The 24,570-nt window shown below is 40.9% G+C and overlaps 1 protein-coding gene across 9 annotated transcripts in view; it reads right to left on the reverse strand.

Annotated features, from left to right (window-relative positions):
- arvcfb (ARVCF delta catenin family member b) overlaps positions 1-24,570 on the reverse strand; it is a 239,483-nt gene that overhangs the window by 128,993 nt on the left and 85,920 nt on the right. For 6 of the 9 annotated variants that reach the window (XM_081610479.1, XM_081610478.1, XM_081610480.1 and 3 more), the window contains exons 3-5: positions 23,333-23,424; positions 17,414-17,461; positions 15,915-16,124 (exon numbers count right to left, since the gene is read on the reverse strand). In XM_081610479.1, coding sequence (XP_081466605.1) covers positions 15,915-16,106 — 192 coding nt within the window. In that variant the 5' untranslated portion in view covers positions 16,107-16,124; positions 17,414-17,461; positions 23,333-23,424. Of the gene's footprint in view, positions 1-845; positions 1,105-15,914; positions 16,125-17,413; positions 17,462-23,332; positions 23,425-24,570 lie in introns of those variants that run through there. The other 3 variants (XM_081610476.1, XM_081610482.1, XM_008417643.3) reach the window with 3 other exon arrangements.

Genomic DNA, 24,570 nt, shown 5'->3' on the forward strand with positions numbered 1-24,570 from the left:
CCCTCTCACCCCGTATGACAACTTGACCTTATTCAATCATAGTTTCTCTCCCTCTCTCCATTTCTTCTTTCTTTTACTTCAGAGTTGACTTCGCTGAGCGCTGCCAAGCTTGGCGGCAAAAGAGAAGAGTGAGATGGTGTAGGCAGCCTTGTGGATGCTCTTCAAACAGAGGAAACTGCTTCCAGTGATGTATGCACATCATGCCCTGGTATGCACACACCCACACACAGACATGGTAACAAACTCACTGTGGCAAGAAGAAGAAGAAAGAAAAAAAAAGCAAATTCCTGTGGTATCTGTGCAAGTGAGAGACAAAAAGAGTTCTCACACGTTTGGTACAACAGTCTATGAGCAATAAATCCCAAGCTGGGCTCATTCAGAGCCTTGCAGAAACTATTTTTCACGGCATGCCCCCATCCTTCTATAGGAGCCAATGACACATTTGAGCCTCTGAAGATGTCAGGGCACCCATAACTCACAGTAATCACACACACTGCTACTAAACATGTATGGGGATGGCTATTTATAGAATTATCCAAGCAAACAGTTTATTATAAAAAGACCAGCGCACACATATGTATGTTATGAATGCATGCTCAGTCGCTCTATACGAGTCCAAGCATTGCACTATGCATGCTGCTACCCCTGTAAGACATCCGCAAATTTCATTATCTCTCAGCTGTGGTGGTGTGTGAGGAGGGGGAAACGCATGAAAAAATAAATAATAATGGGAACTTGGAGACTGGAGGATAAAAACGTGAGCAGCCCCTGTACAGTCTAAACAATTAGAAGGAAAACAATTAGGCTGAAGGTACAATGAGAGCGGCAGACACAGTAACACTAACCTGTTTTACTTCAGCGGGCATGGTCCAAAATCCCCCGTTCGGCTTTTTTTTAAAGGTGTCTTTCAATGAAAAGATATAAAATAAAAACCTCCAGGGAAACAGCGTGAGAAATATGTCCTCCTCTCGAAAAAGTTCTCCTCTCCCTCCTCTCTTCTCTTCTCCGACTCGTCACGTTTTTCTTGTTTATTTACGCTGAGTTTTCCCTCTGTGAGCGCAGAGGCAGCAGCTCAGACGCAGGCAGCCATCCTCTGCTCAGCTGCGTGAAGCAGCCCGCTGTTAGCTGCACAGGCACAGGAAGTGAGGCGGTGCTCTTTCAAAATAAAAGTACGACGCGGGTTTATGACCGAGAACTTTGCGAATATGATGTGCCTAACCTAGAACAGGAGGCATAAATAAACGATCAGCATAGTACGAGAATTAATTTTCTTTTCTTTTTTTTTCCAATTTTCCATCCAAATGGATGGATGGCTATGTATCCATCCATCCATTTTCTTGCACCCTTGTCCCTCAGTGGGGTCGGGAGGGTTGCTGGTGCCCATCTCCAGCTAACGTTTCGGGTGAGAGGCGGGGTACACCCTGGACAGGTCGCCAGTCTGTCGCAGGGCAACACATAAAGTTCAATAGTGCTTTTGACATTTTGTACCTCAAGCGTCTGAATATTTTGGAAAGGGAAAAACCAAAGACATGATTTGACTCTTATGTCTCTCCTTTGAAAAAAGTTTAAGCATAATATTTGGGAATCACCTAGTGAAAGCTAAAAAAAAATCAAAAATCAAAAAATATAGAAAGCAAATTTTGATTTTGAAACAAAATCCTTGGGTCTGAGTTGAAATAGACCCACATAATTTATGCTAATGAAATGGTTTATAGCAAAACTTCTCAAAGTAATGGATTCTTTGAGGACAAGAATCACTTACTATTTTTGCATAATTCAAAAATTGTTCCCTATGTTTTCTTAATTACTGTGTTAAGGACCAGCAAAAATACTTAAAAGACCAGTATTAATGTTTTTTTTTACTGCAACAAAAAAAATTATACATATAATAATTCAAAACTCATACACAGTGTAATTCCACCCTTTTTTCAATTAAAACAATGCAAGTGTTGTAGTCACTAATCTGACGTGTGCTTTTAAATTAACTTTACCTTAATATAAATATACTAAAATAGATTTTTAATTGATTTATAATACTCAAATATTTTTTATAAGTATAAAACTAGTATAGCTAGATTTTATAAACAGGCGAAATTGCAAGCATTTACAAATAAAGGTCTGTTACAGATCAGAGCATCAAAATCTGCAAAAATAGTTGGTGTACTATAACACTAGAAACATACAGCTTACGAGAACGCTCTACATAATATGTGTGATATTTAATTCCTAAATATTAGTGCATTACATGAATTTACCCTATGCATTTTTGCTTTAATAAACATTTCTGCTGCGTCTTTCAGGCAACACCAAAAGTCTTTCAACTAAATACTTTTATTTTGAAAGAAAAATCTCCTTGCTCTCCAGTGTAATTCTGTCTGTGGCAGGTCAGACAGAGCTGAGGAAGAACAGGGATTTCTCATTTGACAGAGATGTTTTATTCATGTGTGAATTGATGAGACACCGAAGGCAGCGTATAAGAGCCTTTCCTTTTCCAACAAAAACGGGCTGGAGCTGGACCCGGACAGTTGGGCATGAAAGGAAGAAACACCTCTTAGGTTGGGAGAACAGAGAACTCCCAGAGAATGGGAATGTAGCAGCACTCTCTGATTGGATAAATGTCTTTCCCCTCTATCTCTGGCATCAAGTGGGGTGGGACCAGCTCCCACTCTTGCTCTCCAGTTGCCTCCATCTGTCAGACCTCCAACCCTTCCCCCTTGTTGGCACAAACAGAGAGAGAGGAGAAAAAAAAGAAGAGGGGGGGAGAGACTGGGGCTCGCACACAAAACAAAAGTTGCCCCTATTGAATCGAAGGCATCCCACGAGCTACTCTGCAAATTTTTACACCCTCCACACACACACAGCTCCTTTTCTCAACACCTCTTTGAGACGCTCTTCTCGCTGCACTTGATATAAGGGAGGGCTCGGATGTACGTGAAAGAATTCACATTCAAATAACTGCGCCTGTGACCGAGACCGAGCAGGAATGTTAATCTAATAATGCCGATGGAAGCTTAACTAAAGACAACTCTGAGGGGACGGTTGAAAAGACAGGAGAGCGAGCAAAAAGGATGACTGGTCTAAGACGAAAACAGAGAAAATGGCAAACAGAGGAGGGGGGGGGAAACGGCTGAGGTTTCACATTCCACGAGCTTGGCAGCACTGTTTTAGGTCCCAGGATGTTACTGCTTCATTTCTTCCTAATGAAAGCCCCGGCTCACCATGCACCATTACATTTAGATCTCTTTGCTTTCAACAACAGCAACAGGAATTCGACCAAGGGTACAGCAGAGGAGCATTTTAATAAAGCAACCCTCGTAGCCCTAGCTAAAGTCCTTTCTTTTATGTGATTTGCAGTATCACTTTCCATTTGCGCCACTTAAACACAGAGTGATTTTCATAACTCTGTTTAAAAATCCATTAAGTGCCCAGGGCAATACTGGTGAGAACAGATGCAAGGAGCGGCGTTGCTCTGTGGATTCCCTAATCTGCACATGTGTACTTTAGAAATGCCCATCTCCTTTTCTAAATGTTGGGTTTTGCAGTCTATTATTTTTTCATATGTAGACACTGGGCTCTTTGTATAGTTCTTTGAACTACGTGGCTGGTAGACGTTTGTACTACAAATATATTTTACTGTGTTTTTAGTGGTGTTGGTTGGTTTTCTAAGCCATTTGTTGTGACCTGAAGACTAGATCTGTAGATTGTCGTATGGACAGACCATTTCCTGCTACAGTTCCATTGACCTTTCCTGTGGCATCCATCCTTCTTTCCTTCCGTTTTTGAGGCTTTTACTTTTACAATACAAGTCTAATCTATGACTTCACAGAACCTTTTTCCTGAGTTGTGAGGGAAGTCTCTGTGTCTTTGTTGTAAAAGCTCCTCTACGCAGCACCACGTGCACACCAAGATTATGTTGCATTTTGTTATGAGGCGGACCTATCTGAACTAACTCGATGTCTTTTGAAGGTGACTGATGCTACCATGTAATGAATTAAGGGTTTGAAACCAAAGATAATGCACATAGTTTTTGGTGGAGTGATATTTAACTATTAAATCCCTGCTACATTCCAAAAAGCAGAGATATGGCCCTCAACTTACAAGCAGAAAAGTCAATGGGTCAACAGAGTCACCAGGATTCATCATCTGAAAACTCAAATTACATAAAGGAACGTTTCAAAAGAACGCTTCAAAGTTGCTGACTGATTGTTCTGCAATCAGTCAGCAGAAAGCTGTGATTGCGATCCACAGGGCCTCCAACAAATGAAGCTAAAACATCCTTAATAGTTTATGGAGGACTCTTAAGAGCTAAAATATTTACATATTATTTCTCTTGATATCAACGTGTTTTACATTGTTGTGATTCTTTTGATGATCTCTGTTCTCTTTTAGAGCACAGGCTTAAATCACAGGCTTGTTTGGTCTCATCTTTCCTCCAGGAAGCTTTTGTCAACACAGCCTGAATTTTCACTATATGAAGGGGCGGAGAGAAGACACTGAAAGCATACACACTATGTTAAGTCACACGAATCCTCAGCTCTTTATGTACAAGTGTAAAGAACGGGGTGAGAAACCCATCATGTAACCTCATGTACGAGTCCTTTTCTTCTTACGGGCAACATACGAATGTGCATCCTTATGTATATCCTTGCAAAAATATTTATAAGCCCAGTATTTTTTCATATTTTCTCATGCATGCAATATGTTTCTTTTGTTGCTTTGCTTGTACATTTCGAGTTTGGATAGAAGATCAACCTCTCTCCAAGTATCAAGTCTTTAAAAAGAAAAACACCTTATACTGCCGTCACTCAGTGTCTGTAAGACGTTGATTGGCCACTGCCTCTCTAACTGTGTTTGTTTATCAGTGAGGTGAAGTAGCTAGGTTGATAGATATGACAGGCGTCGAGCCAAAGTCGTTCTCCCCAGCATAATCTGTCTGAGCTGCTTCAGGAGCACACATTCAGCAGGAAGAGTAGCACATACTCACCCTAAAGGGCTTTGTGTTGTTTTTGTGGACGTAAGCATAATAAGTAAGTGATATTACTTGCAACCCCTGTGCTGCTAACACCGTCCTGTTGCCAGACGGTAAGAGCAACAGAAAGAATAAATGTATACAACTGGATGGAAGAGAGGAAGACGTCCGACATGATAAGGATGAAGATGAATTGGTTAAGGAAGGGCCAAAGAACTCAGCTGAGGATGAAAGCTCCCCACAGCTGAGTAAGACCAATCGCTCAGAAAACAGTTCTCACCCAAATGTACTCTAAGCTTTCAATCCCAGCATTTCCAGAAACTTCTGCGCAGCAGCATATAGCACAGAAGAGTACCTGCTATACCTGAGATAACTGATGGGGCCCATTCAGCCACCATCCAGATGGCCCACATCCCCCCTACGCTTTAGAAAAGCCTGCCATGCCACAGGAATCTGACACATGCAGGGCTTAGCATGTTGGCCGTAAAGTTACGTAAAGTTTGAGCTCATTTGACCGAAGCAACGTTCTTCCCACATGTTAGCCGTGTTCCCTATATGGTTTATGGCAATCAGGATTTTTTTTATGGGTCTTATCCAACAATGGGTTTCTACTTGGCAGACTTTCAGACAGGTCACAGTTTCTTCAGAGTTCTGACTTTTCTCTCATTGTTTTTCTCTTCATTCCAGTTTTCCCTTTGAATTATGACTTTAATCTCAGAATTAGGATTTTTGTCCTCAGAAATCTGACTTTAAGGCAGACGGACACCTGGGAGCAACCAGCTTCAGTGGCTGAGATGCGAGTTTGTGCAGGAGGAGAGCTTACTTTCTGGAAGAACCTGTCAGATTGAAGTGATTTATTTTGTATATGGTCAATTAAACTCAGATTTCAGAGAAAAATGGCAGACTTTTTTTTCCTTCTTTTTTTTTATTTTCAGTGGCCCAATCCTCTTTCATACCTTCCTTTTCATCTACTTCATGTTTGTTTACCACAGGAAATCCCTTAATATACATTGGAGTTTGTGGCTGGAATGTGACAGAGCGAGATACGAAAAAGCTCAAAAATATTTTCAAAGGCACTAATTGTATTTTAGTGCACTAAATTGAGCTGAAAAGAATGCTTAAATACACAGAGTGACTGAAGTAGATCGGTCTTACAGTTTCCGTTATTTAATCTGTTCCAGAAATTAGCAAGAGAGCAGGAACAGGAAGGAAAAAAAATATTATTTTGAGTCTTGCCCGGTAACAGAAGTAGTAAGTAAAGGGTGTATGAATGTTGCTGGAGCTGGAACGAAAGCCTTTGCAGTCTGCCGTACGCTGTCGAGATGTATGGTGTGAAACAGATGGTAGAAAGGTTAATGTTCAGCAACAAGGCGAGAGCTGACAGCCAGACACCTCCAGTGAAGCTACATCTGTTAACATCACGTTTTCCGCTTCCGTTAATGATGGCAGATGTGCAGAGGGATGGAGGAAAAGAAGTTTGAGAGGAAAAAGGATGTGCAGTGGACAAAAAAACAAAAACAAAAGCAGATTGTGCTGGCTACCACGTAAAACAACGTGGATATTGTAATCGGCCTCGACAGTGTAGTTTAATTCCAAATCACTTTCACTGCCGAGAAGGCACCGCTTATTCTGGCTGTTGAGGTCTAACCATCAGGTTAAAAAAATATCCGACCAAATACAAAGAAGGGTTCTGAAAAGGAAAGGCGACCACAACGCTGGCCTTTGCTGCTCCATTTTCTCTGAAACAATCACTGCACTGTGTTCAGGTCACAAGACCAGAATTATTTACAATTGCGAGTGCCTCCAGAGAAAGATTATCTGCTTTGACTGACTGCTTCTTATTCTAACAATGACACAGTCAGAGAGAAAGTAAGAAAGAAAGCCCTTATCTAATGACTTCTACCATCATGTTTTATTTTCCACTCGAAAAAAAACTGGCTCGTCAGCATGGCAGAGGATTGCGGTCCCATCTATTAGCGGCTTTTGTCTTCTGAAAAGGCAATTTTAGCTTAATTTCAGGGGATAAAACTCTATTTAAACGCCATCACTTCACATCAGTGGCGGCTCTGTTTTCAGTTTTTATGTTGCAAAAAATATATTCGCACATCAAGATTTGTCGTACACCCATAACAAGATTAGATTTTTCCCCCCTTGCGTAACAAGGATAAGCAGTGAGGCACAAACACACACAATGGGAGCTTATCTGACATTATGGCACACACATAATTTATTTTAGACACCTCTTGCTGTTATGGAGTCTCTATAATCTTGATGGATTACCACTGAAGGGTATGTTAAAATTATGCAAGTTAAACATTTGTTTTATGCCCTAAAGACCATGTTTCAGCAAGACTTTCGGACTAATTCCTCTTTCCAACTCAGCCTAAATCAGACTTTTCTAATGAATCAAGTTATTCCTTCATTGCTCGTAATCAGCAGCTGTGCTATGAATTTAAAACTGCTTCTAATTTGTGTCTTTATACCTGTTGTGCCTTTTCACATTTAGTCGCAGTAAAAGCACTAACTTTAACACGCTGAGTGCCTCTGCTAGACGGCTGTCCTGTGTTTAGCTGCTGTCGTCATGTTCTCATCAACTGTGATCAGATCCCCTGGATCCCCACAACATACCGCCGCTTCCATATGTTTGTTGTTTCCCTCACATAGTTTGTGTCAAACTGCAAACAGAACTTCTCATGGCTTTATTTCAACAGTTGCTTCCCCACTGCCACTCTTCCTTGGGAATCGGATTTGAGCACCACTGAAGGCTGTCCTGTCGAGATTCAACAGGCAATGGATTGTTTCATGGGTCTCGGAGTAAAGTGGGCCGAACACAATTTCACTTTTTGATTGTAAAAAAAAAAACAGTAAAAAAAGGAAAGGAAAATTACATACATGGTTAATGGACCAACATCTGCCACCAAAACCACCAATAAATAGGTTAAATTTGGTATGCAGAGGTTTAGGGGCAACAGACGTTTGATATAGCTGAAATTCCCGAGCACTTGAGACTGCCTCTACAAACACCTATACCTGCCTATAACTGCCAAAATGATCTCAATATGCATTAACACTCACAGTGGAAACCATCTTAAGCACTTCCACAAAAAGCTAACATCCACAGTCTTCCTCATCTCCAGTCTTTGCACTCCTGGATCGACTGCTTTGCAAACACCAGTCAACATCATGTCGATTAGCATCATGCCCAGGTATTTCAGCTTCCCTAGCTGTGTTTTCTTCCAAATCTTTTACACACACTCAATGAAAAAAGACCCTAGAATAGGCACGTTTTTTGCCAATACTTAACCATGAATAGGTGGTTGTCCACTGTATTTGGTCTTAAACTTGTATAATATTTAGAAAAGCTGTGTATATGTTTTTTTGTGTGTTTTTTTAGAAGTTTGAGCTGAGATTCAAAAGCCTTAGTGACAGATATTAAACTAAACTAGGTGGTCCAATCTCAACATTTTCACTACATGAGCTATTCACCAGGGTCACTGCCCGTAAGTACTGTACAAGTCAAAGACTTTTTACATGCATCAATCCTTGATTAATTGCCGTTATTATAACTACTGAAGACTTGTTTAATATTAAAAATAAAACTCCATTCCTTTCCATCCATCAGTATGGCACAAATAACTTCGAATGAAGAAAAATAAGTTTTGTCCCCCCACACTTTAACGCAATATCACGGTTAAAGAAGTATAAAATTAGTTATTCATGCTGATTTAAATAAAGCTCTCCTTTAGCTTCAGATTATGTATTTTCGCATGTTTCTCACTGAGTTTAGACCATTCTAATAGGAGGTCGTTTTGCTTGGTCTATGAATTGACCAAATCTGTACGGACTACAGAGGAAACCCAGCTTTTATAGCTAACTCTGGCATATTATGTGATGTGCATTGTCTCCTATGAACAACAATTATCTGTGTGTAAATCAGGACTTTGCATTGATGTAAGTCATTACTACTCATCCAATGTGTAGACGATCGGTCGCTAGATGATTAACTCAGTGGGTTAAGGCTTGTGATTGTAATGTAGAAAATATGCAAAAGTTTATGGGGTATGAATATTTCTGCATGGTGCTGTAGGTCCTTGTTTTTTCAGCAAAGATCTTATCTGAAGCTGTTTTTTTTAAGCACATTGCTCTTTCAAAATGTGCTAATCTATAAAGAAGACCCTACAACCTGGCTCGGCTTAAGACCAGCTGTGTGATTTTAAGATTGCATGTACGTGCAATACCTTTGGTATTTGTACCTTTGGTGTTACATAAAACACCAAAGGTCAGTTAATTCCAGGCTCTGCGATGCACAGCCTTTTAGCAAGCTGTCGAGATGCGCCTTGGCCTAAAACAAGTCCGGACCTCGACGTGGTCAGTCCCCCCCCCCAAGAGTCCGAAGCCAAGAGGTGCTTTGGTCTCTGCGTCTCCAATGTGAAAGCAAACAGCGGACCCCTGCTTCTGCATAAACACTTCTGCTGCTAAAAGCATGCAAGCTGATGATATCTTTACTGCACGCGGGCGGAGATGTGATAATTTACGAAAAGCAGCGAATCCCAAAAGGATCCTTTTTATTACCAATAAAAAGAGCCAAGAATGCGAGCTAATTCTGCTCAGAAATGATCGAGCAGAGAGTCAAGGTTGCCTCCGCTGAGGGTCTAGTGGGGATTTTTGTTTTCCATTAGTAGGTTTACCTGCCTGTTGGAAGTTTCTTAAATGAAGAATCTGGCCTCAGGCCTCCAAACAAACATCCATCCGTATTATCTAATTAGAACTGCTCCCTGGATAACATGACTGCTGGAATTTACCAGAAACTTGGATTTAAGGTGGTATTTGCTCCAAAATGAACTCTAGCAAAGTGAACACTGGGGTAAAATGAAAAACGTGTGTTTTTTATACATGTCTTGTTTGCTTTCTCAGAATCTGATATTACTGCTCAGTAGGTGCAAGTTTACCCGTGGAAATTAGAGCCAAAACAAGCCTGACTGATGCTTCTGTTTCTTATTCTGTTCACCGTTTACAGGCTTGTAATTCACGCAGTAAAAATGTCACACAGGTATGTTAAACTCATGGGGCTAATTAATACAGTGCTTTGAAGAACACCTCTAGCCCAACGACAAAAATGTGAGGCTGTTTTCAATTGACTTCGTTTTCTGCATCCAGACTTGTTTAGAGATCCTGAAAAGGGTCAGGTCACATTCCTCAGATGGCACTTGTGGGGTCTTGTGAGTGAGAAGGGCGTTATTTTTAACAGATGTGCTATAGTTTAAACCCAAACTATCAGAGCCATCCTTTAAAAACATTAGCAATCTTTCTTTTTGTTTGTAAGTTCTAGCTTGAGGCGATGCCCTGGGCCAGTTAAACACGACTGATTGTCTAGTTTGGTGCAGAAAGAGATTCTTGTAAAGGAAAAACATGCAGCTACTGGATACTGTTGCTAATGTTTTGAAAGATTATAATAGGTTTAAGCAGTTGTGACATAAACCAGCATTAGGACAAGACCTGATTTGATGGAGGAAGGTGTCTGGGCTTCTTTAGAGGATTATAAACAACAAAGAGGACACGAAGCCTTTCTTTCCATCTTCTCTTTCAATTTATGTTTTCCTGTTGCACTTGCCAGAGGTTTCCACCTGTTAAAAGGGAAAATTTCCATCCCACTGATGTTCTGTGCATGCTCAATATGAGGGATTGCTGTAAAGAGACAGTGGGCAAGCAATTGCCCAACATGCTAGTCCAGGTGTACTGAATGCTGCAAGTCAACAACTTGATCCAATCTGCTGGGCTTCTTCGGATAGAATGCTTTAACCAATTTAAGTACTAACCTGAACTTCACCACATCGTTTGATAACTTGGATCAACCAAAAATGTACTCATTTGACCTGGAATCTGTCTCCATCACTGACTTTAGTTCTTTGAAGCACCTTGCAGTAACATGTTGTAAATTGGTGGCTTAGAAATAAAATGAATTGAACTGAAGTTGAATCAGGGATGGGAAGTAAGCTATTGTCAGCCATTTTGCTTTTGTGTAGTTTTGGTGGGTTTGTGCACAACCTAAGGGATGCTTTGTCAAATTGGCCAAGAAGTAAATTGTCTTTGACGGGGGGTTTTAAACTGTGGGAGAACTACGCCCCTCACCTGCTTCATGTTAACTCATCCATGTTTCACTGATGTTGTGGGGTTCACCTGTTTTAGCTATGTGTAGCACCACATGATGTTCTTCAGCTGCCTTGTCATTTACAGTGCTAAAGTATGAACAACTTTCTAATGTGACTGCAGTTCATTTAGCTTTTGGTGAAAAACTGCCTGGGGTTTTGCAGACAACACTGTAGGAGTGGAGCATCTTCAGATCCAGTCCATGAAAGTTCCAACTTTAAATAATTATGGTGATACTTCCTTCTTTTTATTTTTGCTTGGCCCAGACTGGCTTCCTACTCAACATGGCTTTAGGTACTGAAAAACAAAACAAAACAAAAAAAAAATCGACCAGCTTTGCCTCCAGCATAGGGCATAAGGCTTGGCCAAGTTGGCTAAATTTTTGCAGTTTCTTTTTCTGGTTTATTTTTTTCCTCAAGTCTAAAAAAGCCCTGGCCAAGGAGGTACTGTCACTGCAAATTACACCATGTATAAGTGAGCTTTTAAGAACCACAAATTTATTGAGCTGAGGGAAGAATCTAGTCCACCAACGAATTAATAGACAAACCACCCTACAATAAAGCTTAGTTTTTCTCAGGTGTATCCGTCTTAGCAGACTAACACAAGTCTTTCATTGTTTAACGCTGCTTCCTAAGCGTTGTAGTAGGTTTGAACTATGGTGAGAAATAATTGGACACAACCAAGAGCAATAAGCAGCCTATTTTACTGCAAGAAACTGTTGGTGTGACTTCCACAGGCTGCTTTATAACAAGGGGAAAGTGTTGTTGGAGGGATATGGGAACAGTGAGCGACACAACAATAAACAAAGGGGACGCTTTCTTAACAATGTGATTAGGGGGGTTTATAGGAGGCAAGAAAGTTGTTGATGGAGAAGACAGGAGACGACTGAGGGAGAGGGAGGGGGTCAGCTAAAACCTAAAGCTCATTGTTAGGCAGGTGATTTACGAGGGTACAGCAGCTCCCAGGCCCTGGCATTGGAAGGACAGATCTTCTGTCGCTATAGCACCCGCAGCCTTTTGTATCCATTGTTCTTAGACAGGACTTTGCGGTGGGAGGGGAGTTGTTGTATGGATGGAAGTGGGTGGAGGGATGGAGGGAGGCTGGAGCGATTGCTGGTTGCCATTGCAGAGCCAAGGCTTGTACATCTTCAGCACAGATCAAAGGCTGCACTGTTCCCACTCTGTAAAGCTCAGAACCTTTGAAAACTTCTCATAACATTCGACCGAGGGTACAATGCGCCTCTACCAGCAGCCCATTAAACAGACCCTCAGAGACCAAGGCATCTACATTTTATGACACCCGTGAAGCGACAAATTATCCCCACGTTTTCTTTTCCATGAATCTCAAGATAGTATCTTTGTATGTCCTGGGCAGCAGCCACAGGCGGATAGATAAGCAGTCCAGCGTGTGGATTGAGGTCACCTTCTCATCTAGCGCCAAACAGACACCATTTTCTGAGTGCTGCCTGCTTTTGTCCAAACACGGTCACCAGTCAACACTTGACCTTTCAAAGCCTTGATCACAATGCTCCTTCTGGCTAAAATCAATTACTACGGGCAGAGTCATATTAAGCAACAAAAGGGCGCGATCTCTGTGTGTGAGTGATCACATGTTGGGGGGCGTCCATGGATTGAGATTCTAAGGCGTATTGTTCCATGTCACTGAGTCTACACAAGTAATTTCATCAGACACACTAATGGACTCTCCGACAGCATTGTCCTGATGATCCTTTTTGAATGGTGAAGAATAAACAGTAATTCTCCTCCTCGATGGGTATTCATAAAGTGTTGTGTCAAGGTGAATGAGGATCGGCGCTCTGCTAGAAACTGGAGCAGAAATCCATCACACTCTTTGGTACAGAGAAATTGTCGACACCTCTTAATTCCCTAATGAAATGAACTTATTCTGAAACCCAAATTCAGCATCAGATGGCAACACATCATTTCCACTTGACGCACTGCAAAAATACAACGTTGCGTAGAACTGTTACTGCCCCTTCAGTTTTTTCACATTTCATCATGTTACAACCAGAAACTACGGTTAACAAGATTTCATGGGTCACACCAACAGGAAGTAATGCACAATGGTGAATCAGAAAGAATCGCTGATTTTTTTTTTGTTAGATCTGGATTGGATTTTTAATTTGGGGTGTCAGAGTAAAGACAACTGAAAACACATTCACATTAAACTTTTTCAAATTTTTAAAACATTTATCACTCTCCTTTCCCATTGGAATTATACAGTAGTTTGTGTTGACCTGCCGCTTAATCCCTCCAAAATACTCTGTAAAAATACTTTTGAAAGACGTAAATGCTATACATCCCTGCTCACTCTGTGACAATGTCAGACCATCACAATATCATCTTTTGTATCATTAGAGTGCTGTGTAGTACTATGATTCAACAGAAACTATCCAGAATAGAGGAGAATGAAAATAAAAAATGTCTTGTGTTCAATGCAGTATGTAACAATATGCTGAAAGCCTCCATCCAACATGAGCTAAAGATAATTGGGCTCGTGTTTATTTGCTGCACACTCAGCCGCCTGTGTTAATGAGCTGATAATAATGATAAATTCAGATAAAAGTGTTCGCTGCCCAGCAATGTTTAGGCCTCGTCCTTTCAGAGCTCAGTGCCCTGTAGAGGAGTGCTATCTAGATCAGTGCCTTATCATGCTCATTAGTTGTCTACTTTCATCTCATTTTACTAATCAGACTTACTCCAGCCTTTTCCTCCATGACCCCAGCTTTAAGTAATGTTAGACCTCATTGAGTCTGGCACTGGGGTTGTGAATCTAAACCCTCAGTTAGCGATCCACGGTCGGCTTTAATCCATCATTCCGCCTCAGGATTGTGTGAGAGTGTGTGGTGAAAGCTGAGCGAGGAGAAAGCAGAGATGAAGGGAACAACCTGATGCATTTTTTATCCCCTCGTGCGTACTTCGAGTAGAACGGGTTCTCACGGCACGTATTGCCTCCTAGACACCCGCCGCCCACCTGCCTTGCAACCAAATTGGTTTCAAATTAGTTTCATTTCTGATCGAGACATTTCAGACGGAAGCAAGAACGAGTTTCATCAGTGATGCCAATTACACAAGTTGGCGTCCTAATTTACAAGTGGCGAGAGTCGAGAGATGTTTGTCAGTATACCACGTCTGTTGCGTTATGTGATGTTGCAGGGAATCGCAACATTCAAAGATGGCCGACATGGAAAATGATGATAAACTAACCAGGGGTGGTGGAGGGCTTCTTCCTGGTCTTGGGTTTGGTCTCAGAAGAACTGACTTTGACTCCATGCCTTGATTTGGCATCTTTATTGCTCTCATTGTTTGTTTTTTTTTTGTTTCTGTTTTTTATCATGCAACCATTATGAAATGTAAGCTGATGAATTCAGCTTAGAGATTGCATTTAGTGTGGCTGCATTTAATAACTTGAATATTAGCGCAATATGACATTTATGGCAGTGTACTAAAAAGTAGTTTTGCTTGAATAATTAATCGTTTTTCCATTACATTTTGCATTTTGTGGTGTACAATCAAAAAAACAATGTCATGAAATATTTGTTGAACTATAAACATTTAACCTTGGTGTTGGAAGGTCTTGGCCTCTGTCTCAGCAGAACTGGCCTTGACTCCAGGCCCTGACACCAACTAACCACAATGTCCCAGTAAGATCCTAACAAGTTCTAAACATACTTTACTTAAGTTCAAATGAATCAATTTGTGTTCATATTTCATCAACTAATTACCAACTCATTACCAAGCATTAGAAACCTACCTTATTATTTATCTTTGCTCGCTCAACATTGCTGAGACTTTTCTGTTAAAACATGTCTGTTAGTCATTCAGTAAAGCATCTAACGGTTGGTAGAGTCTCCAGACCTCCTCAAGTAAGAGCAGGATTACATAAAAATGTTAATATAATTGTGAAGGGCACTGGAACACAACCACATAGAAATCACACAAGAGAATCTCTCTTCTCTTTGCTTATTAAAAAGGCAAAACGTTGCCGAGCTGATGGGGAGAATGTCTGTACAACCACTGGGTTTCTTTCAAGAAATCAATATAATGTTGGAACAAGTCCTTCAAAAGAGGAAAAAAAAACTAGCAATGTTTGAGTTTAAGTTTGCTTATAATATAAATTGTTGGGAGGGATTGCTTTCAAGCAATTTCTGTTCAGTTAGATTTCTAAATGGTAATTGGCCTTAATTTGTATAGCGCATTAGCAAACCTAAGGACTCCAAAGCACCTTTCTTTGCATTTAATCATTCACACATTCACCTCTTGATGGCAGTAAGCTGCATTGTAGCCACGACAGACTGAAAGGAGGATACAAGCCCTGGTTCCACTCAAACGTTTTCAGCGGTCAGAAAAAAAGGCGACATCCACTACAGAGCACCACCAGGCAGCTTCTGAGACCGGTGGGCGAGAGGAGATAAGATGGGACGGCGAAGATTGGGGAGGTGAAGGGAGACAAAATGAGAGGTTGAATCTCATCAGCTCCCTTTTTAAAGATGAGTCACCACAGAGGAGATTATTGCACAACATCCAGGACAGCGGGTTCAGACAATGGGAACAAGTGTCCCAAATCACCGGGAAATTAAACAGAGATTACAGAATCCCTGCAATCATGAAAAAGTGATGACCACGAGCAAACAGGGAGAGGAGATGAGCTTGCTCAAATGGAAGAAGGGAGGAGGTGCGGCGAATGAGCACGAAACGCTGGTTTGAACGAGTCAAACGGAGCCGCGGGAGGCATTGGGGGGGAAGAAGCGTTGGCCACCATTGTTGGTGTCGTTTACCTGCATCACCACTTGCTGCCATGCCAGTGGCTGACTGATGGTGGGGTTGGGTGGCAGATTGGCCCGTTCGAGCTGCAGGTTGACGTTGCGGCGCTCCTCCTCTAGGGCTCGGGTTAGCTGCTCAAAACGCTCCTCCTGCTCCTTCACCGAGGCCAGGATGCTGGCGGCAGAGCGAACGTCATAGTCCTCCATGGGCAGAGTTGACGGAAGCTTCCATTACAGGCAGAGGGGGAAGAGAAAAAGGGAGGAAGGGGTACCAGGTCATTACAAAACACCCAGACCCAGCCGGCTGGATGAGTGGCATGAGGTTGAACATCGTTAAATGTGAGAGTTAATCACAAACCAGGTGAAGCCAATGACAATGATGATTCAGGATTTAGCAAAGCATCTTCTGAACAAAATTCTAGCATGATGGAAAAATATGGTTGACTGGAACACCGGCCTCGTTTAGTCCACTTTCATTGAACTCTAGTTAATTTGTCTTGAAAGTCTGGTTCATTTGGGGACGTTTGAATGTGCATTTTGTGAACAAGGAAGTTGTGCTCAGTGTCTTCCTCGGAGGTTACTGTGACATTTCTTTCAGTAGTTCTTGGTGCAGCGCCACCACAGGCGAAGGGCTGAACAAGTTCTTCAAAGGATTTGGATCATTTGATGTGTAATGTGAAACCGCACCAGCTGAAATGTAATAAATGTTGCAATTTTGGTCCCCAATCGAACCAACTCTACCGGACTTTCAGATGCGAAAACACCCTAAAGGGTCATAGGTCATGGGGCCCTTTCTCCCCAAATTTATTTGGCTACTTTAATGCCAAAGCCTTGAGGGCACATAATTAAATCCTTTTTCTCCATGCAGAACTACATGGAAGCCTCAAATCGAGGCCAGCAAGGCAAAGTCATTAATGAGGATGCACAGCTGGGTGCTGATATTGTGCATCAGAAGCTTTAGCCCATCACATCATTAAGACACTCTTACTCCTGATGAAATTCAGACAACAAAATGAAATGAAATGGCACATTATACACTCAGGAAAAGCAAGTATTCTTGTTTTTGGGCTGCAAAGAGGGATGAAAGGATTGATGTCACAGCTCCAAATGATCAATAACAGTCAGCGTGGAGGAGCGGCGCTCTATTGGTTACAGTCATGCACGTAGCCATTACCCTTTCCGACACGCAAGCACAGCTACAAGCCAAACGTCCAACTTATGCAAGATTCTCGTAGCCGTCATTTACAATCAGACACACATGCACACGCACATGCACGCGCACGCGCACACACACACACACGCACACACACACACACGCACGCACACACACACACACACGCACACACACACACACACACAAACACACACACACACACACACACAAACTGATATCCATTACTGATGGAGGCATGATATCAGGAAGCTGACAGCACGGCAACAAAGCAGGCTGGAAATACAAATCCACAACAGTATGGACCAAGGAGATAAGCTGGTGTTAGAAAACAGTCGGTCACCTCAGTTTTAATGGAGCACAGTGATGAACCAAAACCAAGAATGGAGAGCTGGTAGGAGGGGAGGGAGGAGAACAGAGAGAAAAGAGAAAAGGCAAGACATTTAAAAAATATCTGAAATGAAAATAATCAGACAGCATGTCTCCAACTGTCTTCTCTTTCACGTAGTTGAAAGTTGACATGAAAAGAACAAGTGACCCATTACCTGAGCAAAAAGAAGTTAAAAGATTTAAAGTTATGCAAATTAGACAAATTTGGTATATGTGTAAAGTTTATATTTTATAATACATGAAGTCACTTTGACAAAGTTGACAAAAATCCAATATATAATAATAATAATAATAAAGGTTACTGAAGGGTTTTAAGATTAATGCTTAACTTTTAAAAAAATTGTCAGTTTCTCCAGGGGATGAATACGGCATTACATCAAGGACTAATTTGTTTTAGTCCTCGATTCTTACAAAAGCCTCCTCAGTGCTATTTTAAGAAAAAAATATTTAATACTGTACTTCAGCAGGGCATATTGATAAACAAATACAAAATATTTGTTATTATACCAGATCATAGTCTAAAGCTAGTTTCCATCTGCTTATTGATGCCAAGATACACATATATGACACTAGCCGTATGAAGTGCCTCTGAAAATGCGCCCACAGAATTATGCATAACAATAATTGCCTGACTCATTTTTATAAAAAAAATATATATATCTATATTTGATCAGCAAAGTATAGACAGTATATCAATAATTGTGTCATTAGTGATTTTATAAACAATTATGAAAACTAAAGGTTAGATACGTTTTTTGTCAAGGATTATGCTAATGCTATATGAGACATATATTTAGCGACTTTTCACACACCTTTAAGAAATTTGTCTATGTCTTTGTATCTTTAAGGTTTTCACTGCTGCTAGTGATCAACAGAAGGTTCTCAATACTTTTGTTAGTACCAAATTCTTGAATAAAGGCCACTGTATCCCAGTTACTTGGAAGATCAACAAACTTAAAATGATGAAAAAAAACTTCACTTATCACCCAGCTCCACCTTCACCTCGGTCTTTATCGCATAAATGTTTTAACAGATGGAAATGTTATAACAGATGGGATTTCTAGAATTAAACACAACATAAACTCTAGAACCTCTTCTGTCCTTGTTTCTTTTTTTTTATTTTTTAAAAAGAACAATTTTACAAGAAGCACTCAACAGATCCGGCGTAAAAATCTCACGCAGTAAAGACGACGTTATGTGACGAGGCACATCGTATCAAAGCATACTGACCATGTCGCAGTCACAAAGACAGTGGACGGATGGCTCGGCTCAGCTGGGAGCGTCAACACAGGCGGAACGGTTTGAATTTTAAACAGGCCGGACTGTGGAAACGGGGTCCACGACGTGCCCGCCTAAGACTGTGTGCACATGAAAAGTAGTCATTCTTTACTACGGGACCTGCTGAGCACAAAGCCCTTATTCCCTTTGAAGCGCACAATCCCCCTTTGATGTTTGTTTCATGCTTATCATTTATTTATCCATTCTGCCTCTTCCATTCGGAGTGGTGTGCGCCAAGGAGACTGTGCTCCGAAAGTTAAACTCAAACATCCATCTGAATGTAAAAGATAGCTGCTTTTTTTTTCTGGTCGATCACACCAAACATTCCAGGTCGGTGTGTATTTTCAGCAGCCGGCCGGTATCTCGGCTTTGTAAGGAGAGCGCATAAGAATAGCCTGCTTGTCTGTATTGTAAGTCATCCCATACTTGAGATAAGTGACATCAGTGGAGTTTCCAGAAGCGAGGCTGATTGGACGTACTCAAACACGGGCTCTAATGATTCACACCCCTCCGGGTTGGAGGGGCGACAGAGCCATTGCTTCCTGAGTCATTGGGGGGAATATGGCAAGCATGTCAGCTACGCCCCACAGCTTATCATTAAACACCACCTCCTGGCCCTGCTTAAAATAGCCTGGAATGCAAGAGGAGGGGTATCTGAAGATTTCCCCTCCGCCCACGCGGTTCTTTTTATTTTATTTTTATTTTTAAAAGCCTCGACTCAACAGATGTTTGCCGAGAGCCTTGGTCAAAGGGGATAAAAACAAAGCCAAGGCTGTCTGCACGTTTAGCCCCCTTCTCGGTTACACATGCTTCAGTTAGTATTGACTTCAAGTGATGGAGAAGAAATAAAAATAAAAATCAGAGCTAACCTCCCAAACCAAAACTATCCTAAAGAATAAGAATTTCCTTCAGAAAAAGAGAAGATATTTAAGAGCAAAGAGGGAAAGTGAAAAATGGTTTATTAATTCCACAGTAACACATGGGTTGGATTTCAGCACCTCATGGCATAAGCATCTCTAATTAAAAAGAGGAGGGGGGGGGACTCATAATTCATGTGTGGAGCTTCACTTCTGTTGAAAGACTTTTTTTTTTTCCTCAGCAGTAAACACATCTCAGCATAAATGCTCAGCTCTAAAAATAGCCTAGCAGTAAAAAAAATAAACAGAGAAAGAAATAAAAAAGCAACCACACCAAACTGGAAAAGGGTTTGGTGAAAAATCTAGATATAAATCCCTGTTGCTGTGTCCATCTGTGTTCTATGAGAAATCTCCAAAAGAGATGGCTTTATGCCATCATGAACCTCTGTGGAAAATGTAGTTTTATGAGAAAGTGCAGGTAAAGGTTATGTTTTGATGAGAAGAATGTGGATTTTATTTGTGTGGGCAGGTTGAAATGAAAGGACTGTTTGTTTATGTTAAACATCTGCACAGTGTTCACACCTCTTGTAATTTTTCACATTTTGTCACATTCAGGCATTTTGGATTTTTCATTATAGTTTTATTTCGTTGACTTTTTTGGGGGGCAATTCAGTTAGTTTTTATTAGCTTTGAGTGCATTTGCTAGTTTTTATGGGTTAAATATTGCTCAGTTTTAGATTAGTTTCCATTAGCTATAGCAGTAGTTTTAGTTCTGTCAGGCTTTGCTTAATTTTTAGGCGCAGAATTCAAAAAGGTCAAAGTGTTGTATTGTGATTATGTACGCATCAATTTAATTATTGTTTTACAACCAAATGACGCTGGTGTTTTCTCCCAACATTTGCTGTCACCATTTTGTGGAGTACCCAAAGTGCTGCCAGGAGTTTTGAGTGCCGTGATTTGCCGACAGTTGACATGAACTGTTTTGTGTGGAGGAAATAGAATCTATTTAATATCAATTCGAAAGGGTAATAAGTAGACCAACACACACAAACACGAAGGATATTTTTTCTCTAACTCCAGTGTAAACACAATATTGTTCCAGTTAGTAATAGCTTTTCCCCATTAATGACCATTTTTATTTATTTCAGCAATGAAAATGTTCTCAGTTTCAGTTTTCATTATTATTATTATTTGTTAGCTTTAGTTTACTGTAATAACCTTGCCTACATCATAACTGTATGCAACAGACCAACAAACTAGTACATTATAGTGACGTGAAGGCAGGAAAATGACTTTCTAACTTTCTTACAAATTTACAAGAGTTTGAAAAGCGTTGCTTGCATTTCTAATGATTCCCTGAAACCAGCCACTGTCAGAAATCACTTCATCTACCAAACCCAATTTTCATCTCGCTATAAATCCAGCTATTATGTGAAGGTCTCAGTCGTTTGTTGGTGAACATTAGAGGACACAAAGCCTAAGTACGTCACCCAAGATCGTTCACTGGAAAATCAGGAGGGGAGAGTATAGCTAATAAATCACAAATGGAGGCCCCAAATTTGGACATTTACATATTCATAGTTTTTTTTTTAGCTGCACTAAAAATTATTTATTTTGCAAAACTGCAATGGAAACACTTTTTCGTTATCACATCAGTCACATGATCAACAATTGGTTGTTGCCACTGGTAGAAACCACGAAGAAGAAGACGACAGGAAATAGAGGATGTGTTGGGATCCAGAGGTTTTGTCCGCTTTTCTCCACTACAGGGAGCCTGAGACCTTCCTCCTGAGGGCGTGGGTCAGCGTGGAGGAGGCTGCTGACACTTCTCTGCCAGAGTGTTAGCCAGTTATGGCACAGGCTTACCTTGAGCTCACATCTGCCTAGATCTGTTCTAGGTGTTTTCTCTCATTACGTCCTGGCGTATTCAAGTGAAGTCAAGAAGTTTGGTTCCCTGACTCATTCTTCTGGACGTGTTGTCCACTAGAGGTATCATTTACACCATCCTCTTCAGCTGCAACTGGTCCTGGATCATCAGGCCTACCTCTGAGAAGGAATCCTCCCTGCTTCAAGTCTTACCTGTCCGTCCTCCAACGCCGCCGCTGACCTCTGCTCCCCAACCCGCTGACCAGCCTCAAGACTCCCAAAGTCCCCTTCCAGTCCAAAACCTCCCTGAACAGGTATTAAGTCATCAACTTTCCCCAAACTGCAAATTCCCAGAATCCTTAACTCATCAACTCTGTCCTCTCTAGCTGCCCCGAGATCTGGCCTGACGAACCTGGAGTCATATTCTCATTATTTGTGTTCATTCTAAATAAACCTAATTGTTGTATTCCCTGTCTCTGGAGCGTTTCTGCATGTGGGTTAGAAAACTCGACACCAACATGACAGGATGATGACGCGGCATGGTTTTTAATGACATCGCGTGAACAATCTTATTTGGTGTGATTTTAATTGCATTTCTTATTGAATAGGAACTCTGCACTTGCAAAATTGTGTCAATTTTCCGACATTATCGGAAAATTGACACAATTTTGCACACATTTGTAATGGAAACGCAGCTACCGACCACCCCGTAAGACGACCTAGTTCTTCTTAGGATAACTACCTGATGTGACTAGTCTCACCAACTCTCAGGAACTCTCAGGAATAGATCATCCTTGCTTCATACTGAATCCAACAGGTTTCAGTATGACAGGTTTCAGTAGCTCATGATTCTCATAACTGGAGAAAATAGAAATTCAGGTGCTGCTTAACGTCCACATTTTATTTAATCCTTTTTCATTGAACCTTCTCATTGAGTCTGGGATTTCAACATGAGGAATACGTGCAAACGCATCAAAACATACTTATAAATGCAAATTAATGTCTTTGTTTTTCTTAAAAGGGAGACAGCAGTTATCAAATACATATAGGTCAATAGGAAGCTATCGGTTTCAGAGGTTTTTCTCTTCTGTTTCAAATGCTAATACTGCTAATGAATTCAAACGCTTTACAGTAGGAAGAGATAAGTGGGTCAGGACTCAGGGAAGTGTATGTGTAATTTAGAGAAAATGGCAGTTTGTAAGTGGAGACAAATAAGTGAAGCCACAAGGAAGTCATTGTGTGAACAGTAAAAGCAATGAAACTACATCAGTCAGTATTTTAGCTACTGCTCATGCCATCTGTCTAACTTCTTATAAAACGAACTTCCAAGGCAGAGTCGTGCAAAAAAAAAAGGAAAAAAAGAGCAAGTGTCTCTGCAGCACAGAATAAATCTGAATTGCAATTAAGTTTCTCAAGTTGCAGCTAACTACAGGTGACAGACTTCAAACGTTCAATTACGCAGCTGAGTCTGTCTTTAGATATCCCGGACCAGAACAAATGCCCTCTGCCACTCTGCTCTAAAACACACTGTAATCTGTGAAAAGAAGAGAAAAAAAATCAGTTTCCCTCACCTGATTCAGAAGTGTGAATTATTAAAATTAGAGCGCACTCCCTAGAGGAAATTAAACTTTTAATGTATTGGGCGGGTGGGGGAAAGACAAATCCTACGAGGTGCTTCAGCATTAAGGAATAGCTCTCCCACGAAGAGATAAAGACAGAGAAGTCTTGAGCTGGCAAGACAAAGAAATTTTAAGAACAGTGGAGAAGAAAAAGAAGAAGAAAAAAAAGGAAATGTAATTACCTCAGTGATGAACTGAACAATGTGATTAAAGAAGGCATGAGGTGCAGAGAGAGAAAAAAGTGGGCTGTACCTTTGATGCGAGTCCCCTCAGACCACAGGCAGGCTGAGGACAGCTGGAGCTCTGCTGGAGTCAAGACGTTTGTTCGGTCTGCCGCGGGAGATCTGCAGATTAAACACAACAAAGAAAACATGGTAAAACTTTTCCGCCAGCCCACTGACAACGTATACTTAACATAAGGCTCTTGTGTATATGTGTATTTACTAGTTTTTGTAGACATCACACACTATGTCTATTGGGTTCCTGTCTAGTTCCACTGTGCTGTTCCAAAATTGTATATTTTTTGGCAATGGGCTAGGACAAAGTCAAAGAAGCCTTTTAGTCCATGTTGGCCATGTTTTCAAATATTGAGCAATTAAAATCAGACCAATAGGAATGTTTAAGACATTTTATTGCTGACAAACATGTTCATTTTGGCACTTCTCTTTTCTCTTTTTGCTGTTTTTTTACTGCGGGTGAAATCTCCGGTTAGCTCGATAGCATAGCTTCCTTCAAGTCATGGCTAAGCATTAGTGATTGTAAAATTTCAGACTTCAACAGAGAAATGATTGCTTGCAGCAATGACACTTGGTCATTTCTCAATAGCCAAGTGTCCAGACCCTTCTGACTGAAAGCATAGATCAAAGGGCTAGCTTTTACCAGGCTAACTGCTAGCTCTACCCAACTCCACTGGTAGTTTGTTACTACCATTCAAATGACAGTGATCAACAGACAGACAAAGTAGACCCGAAATTAAACAACTGGAAGAAGAAGAGAGACCAGAAGGATGGTTGTTCTGGGAAAATGTGAGAAAACTGCTACAACAAACATTTATCATTTAGATGGAAACAACTAGGTGGATGTTTGAACTTTAGATCCCTGATTGAGATGTTGAGAACCAAAAATTGTTTAAATATGCGAAAGTGGATGTTGGCAACATCCCATTGAAAGGCATGGAAAACGAACTATTGAATGTCTTGTGGACCATGTTCCGTTATGCGTTAAATGCTTTACTGAAAGCTGACAGTAGTTGCATTTCCATCCACTGTATAGTTGGGCAAATTGAAATTACGAAAATAAAGTTGCTTAATGGAAATATACCCATTGTATCAAAATTGGTAAATTTTGCAAATCTGCAATGTAAACATGTTTTTCACAATTCGTGAGTCATGTGATTAACAACTACATGTTACTACTGGAAAACACGAAGACGACAACAAGAAGTGGTAGGATGATGATGGAGGAGCATGTTTTTTAATTCTCGCGTGAAT

The sequence above is a fragment of the Poecilia reticulata genome, chromosome 9 (genome assembly GCF_904066995.2).
Source record: "Poecilia reticulata chromosome 9, P_reticulata-male-v2, whole genome shotgun sequence".
Lineage (NCBI taxonomy): Eukaryota > Metazoa > Chordata > Actinopteri > Cyprinodontiformes > Poeciliidae > Poecilia > Poecilia reticulata.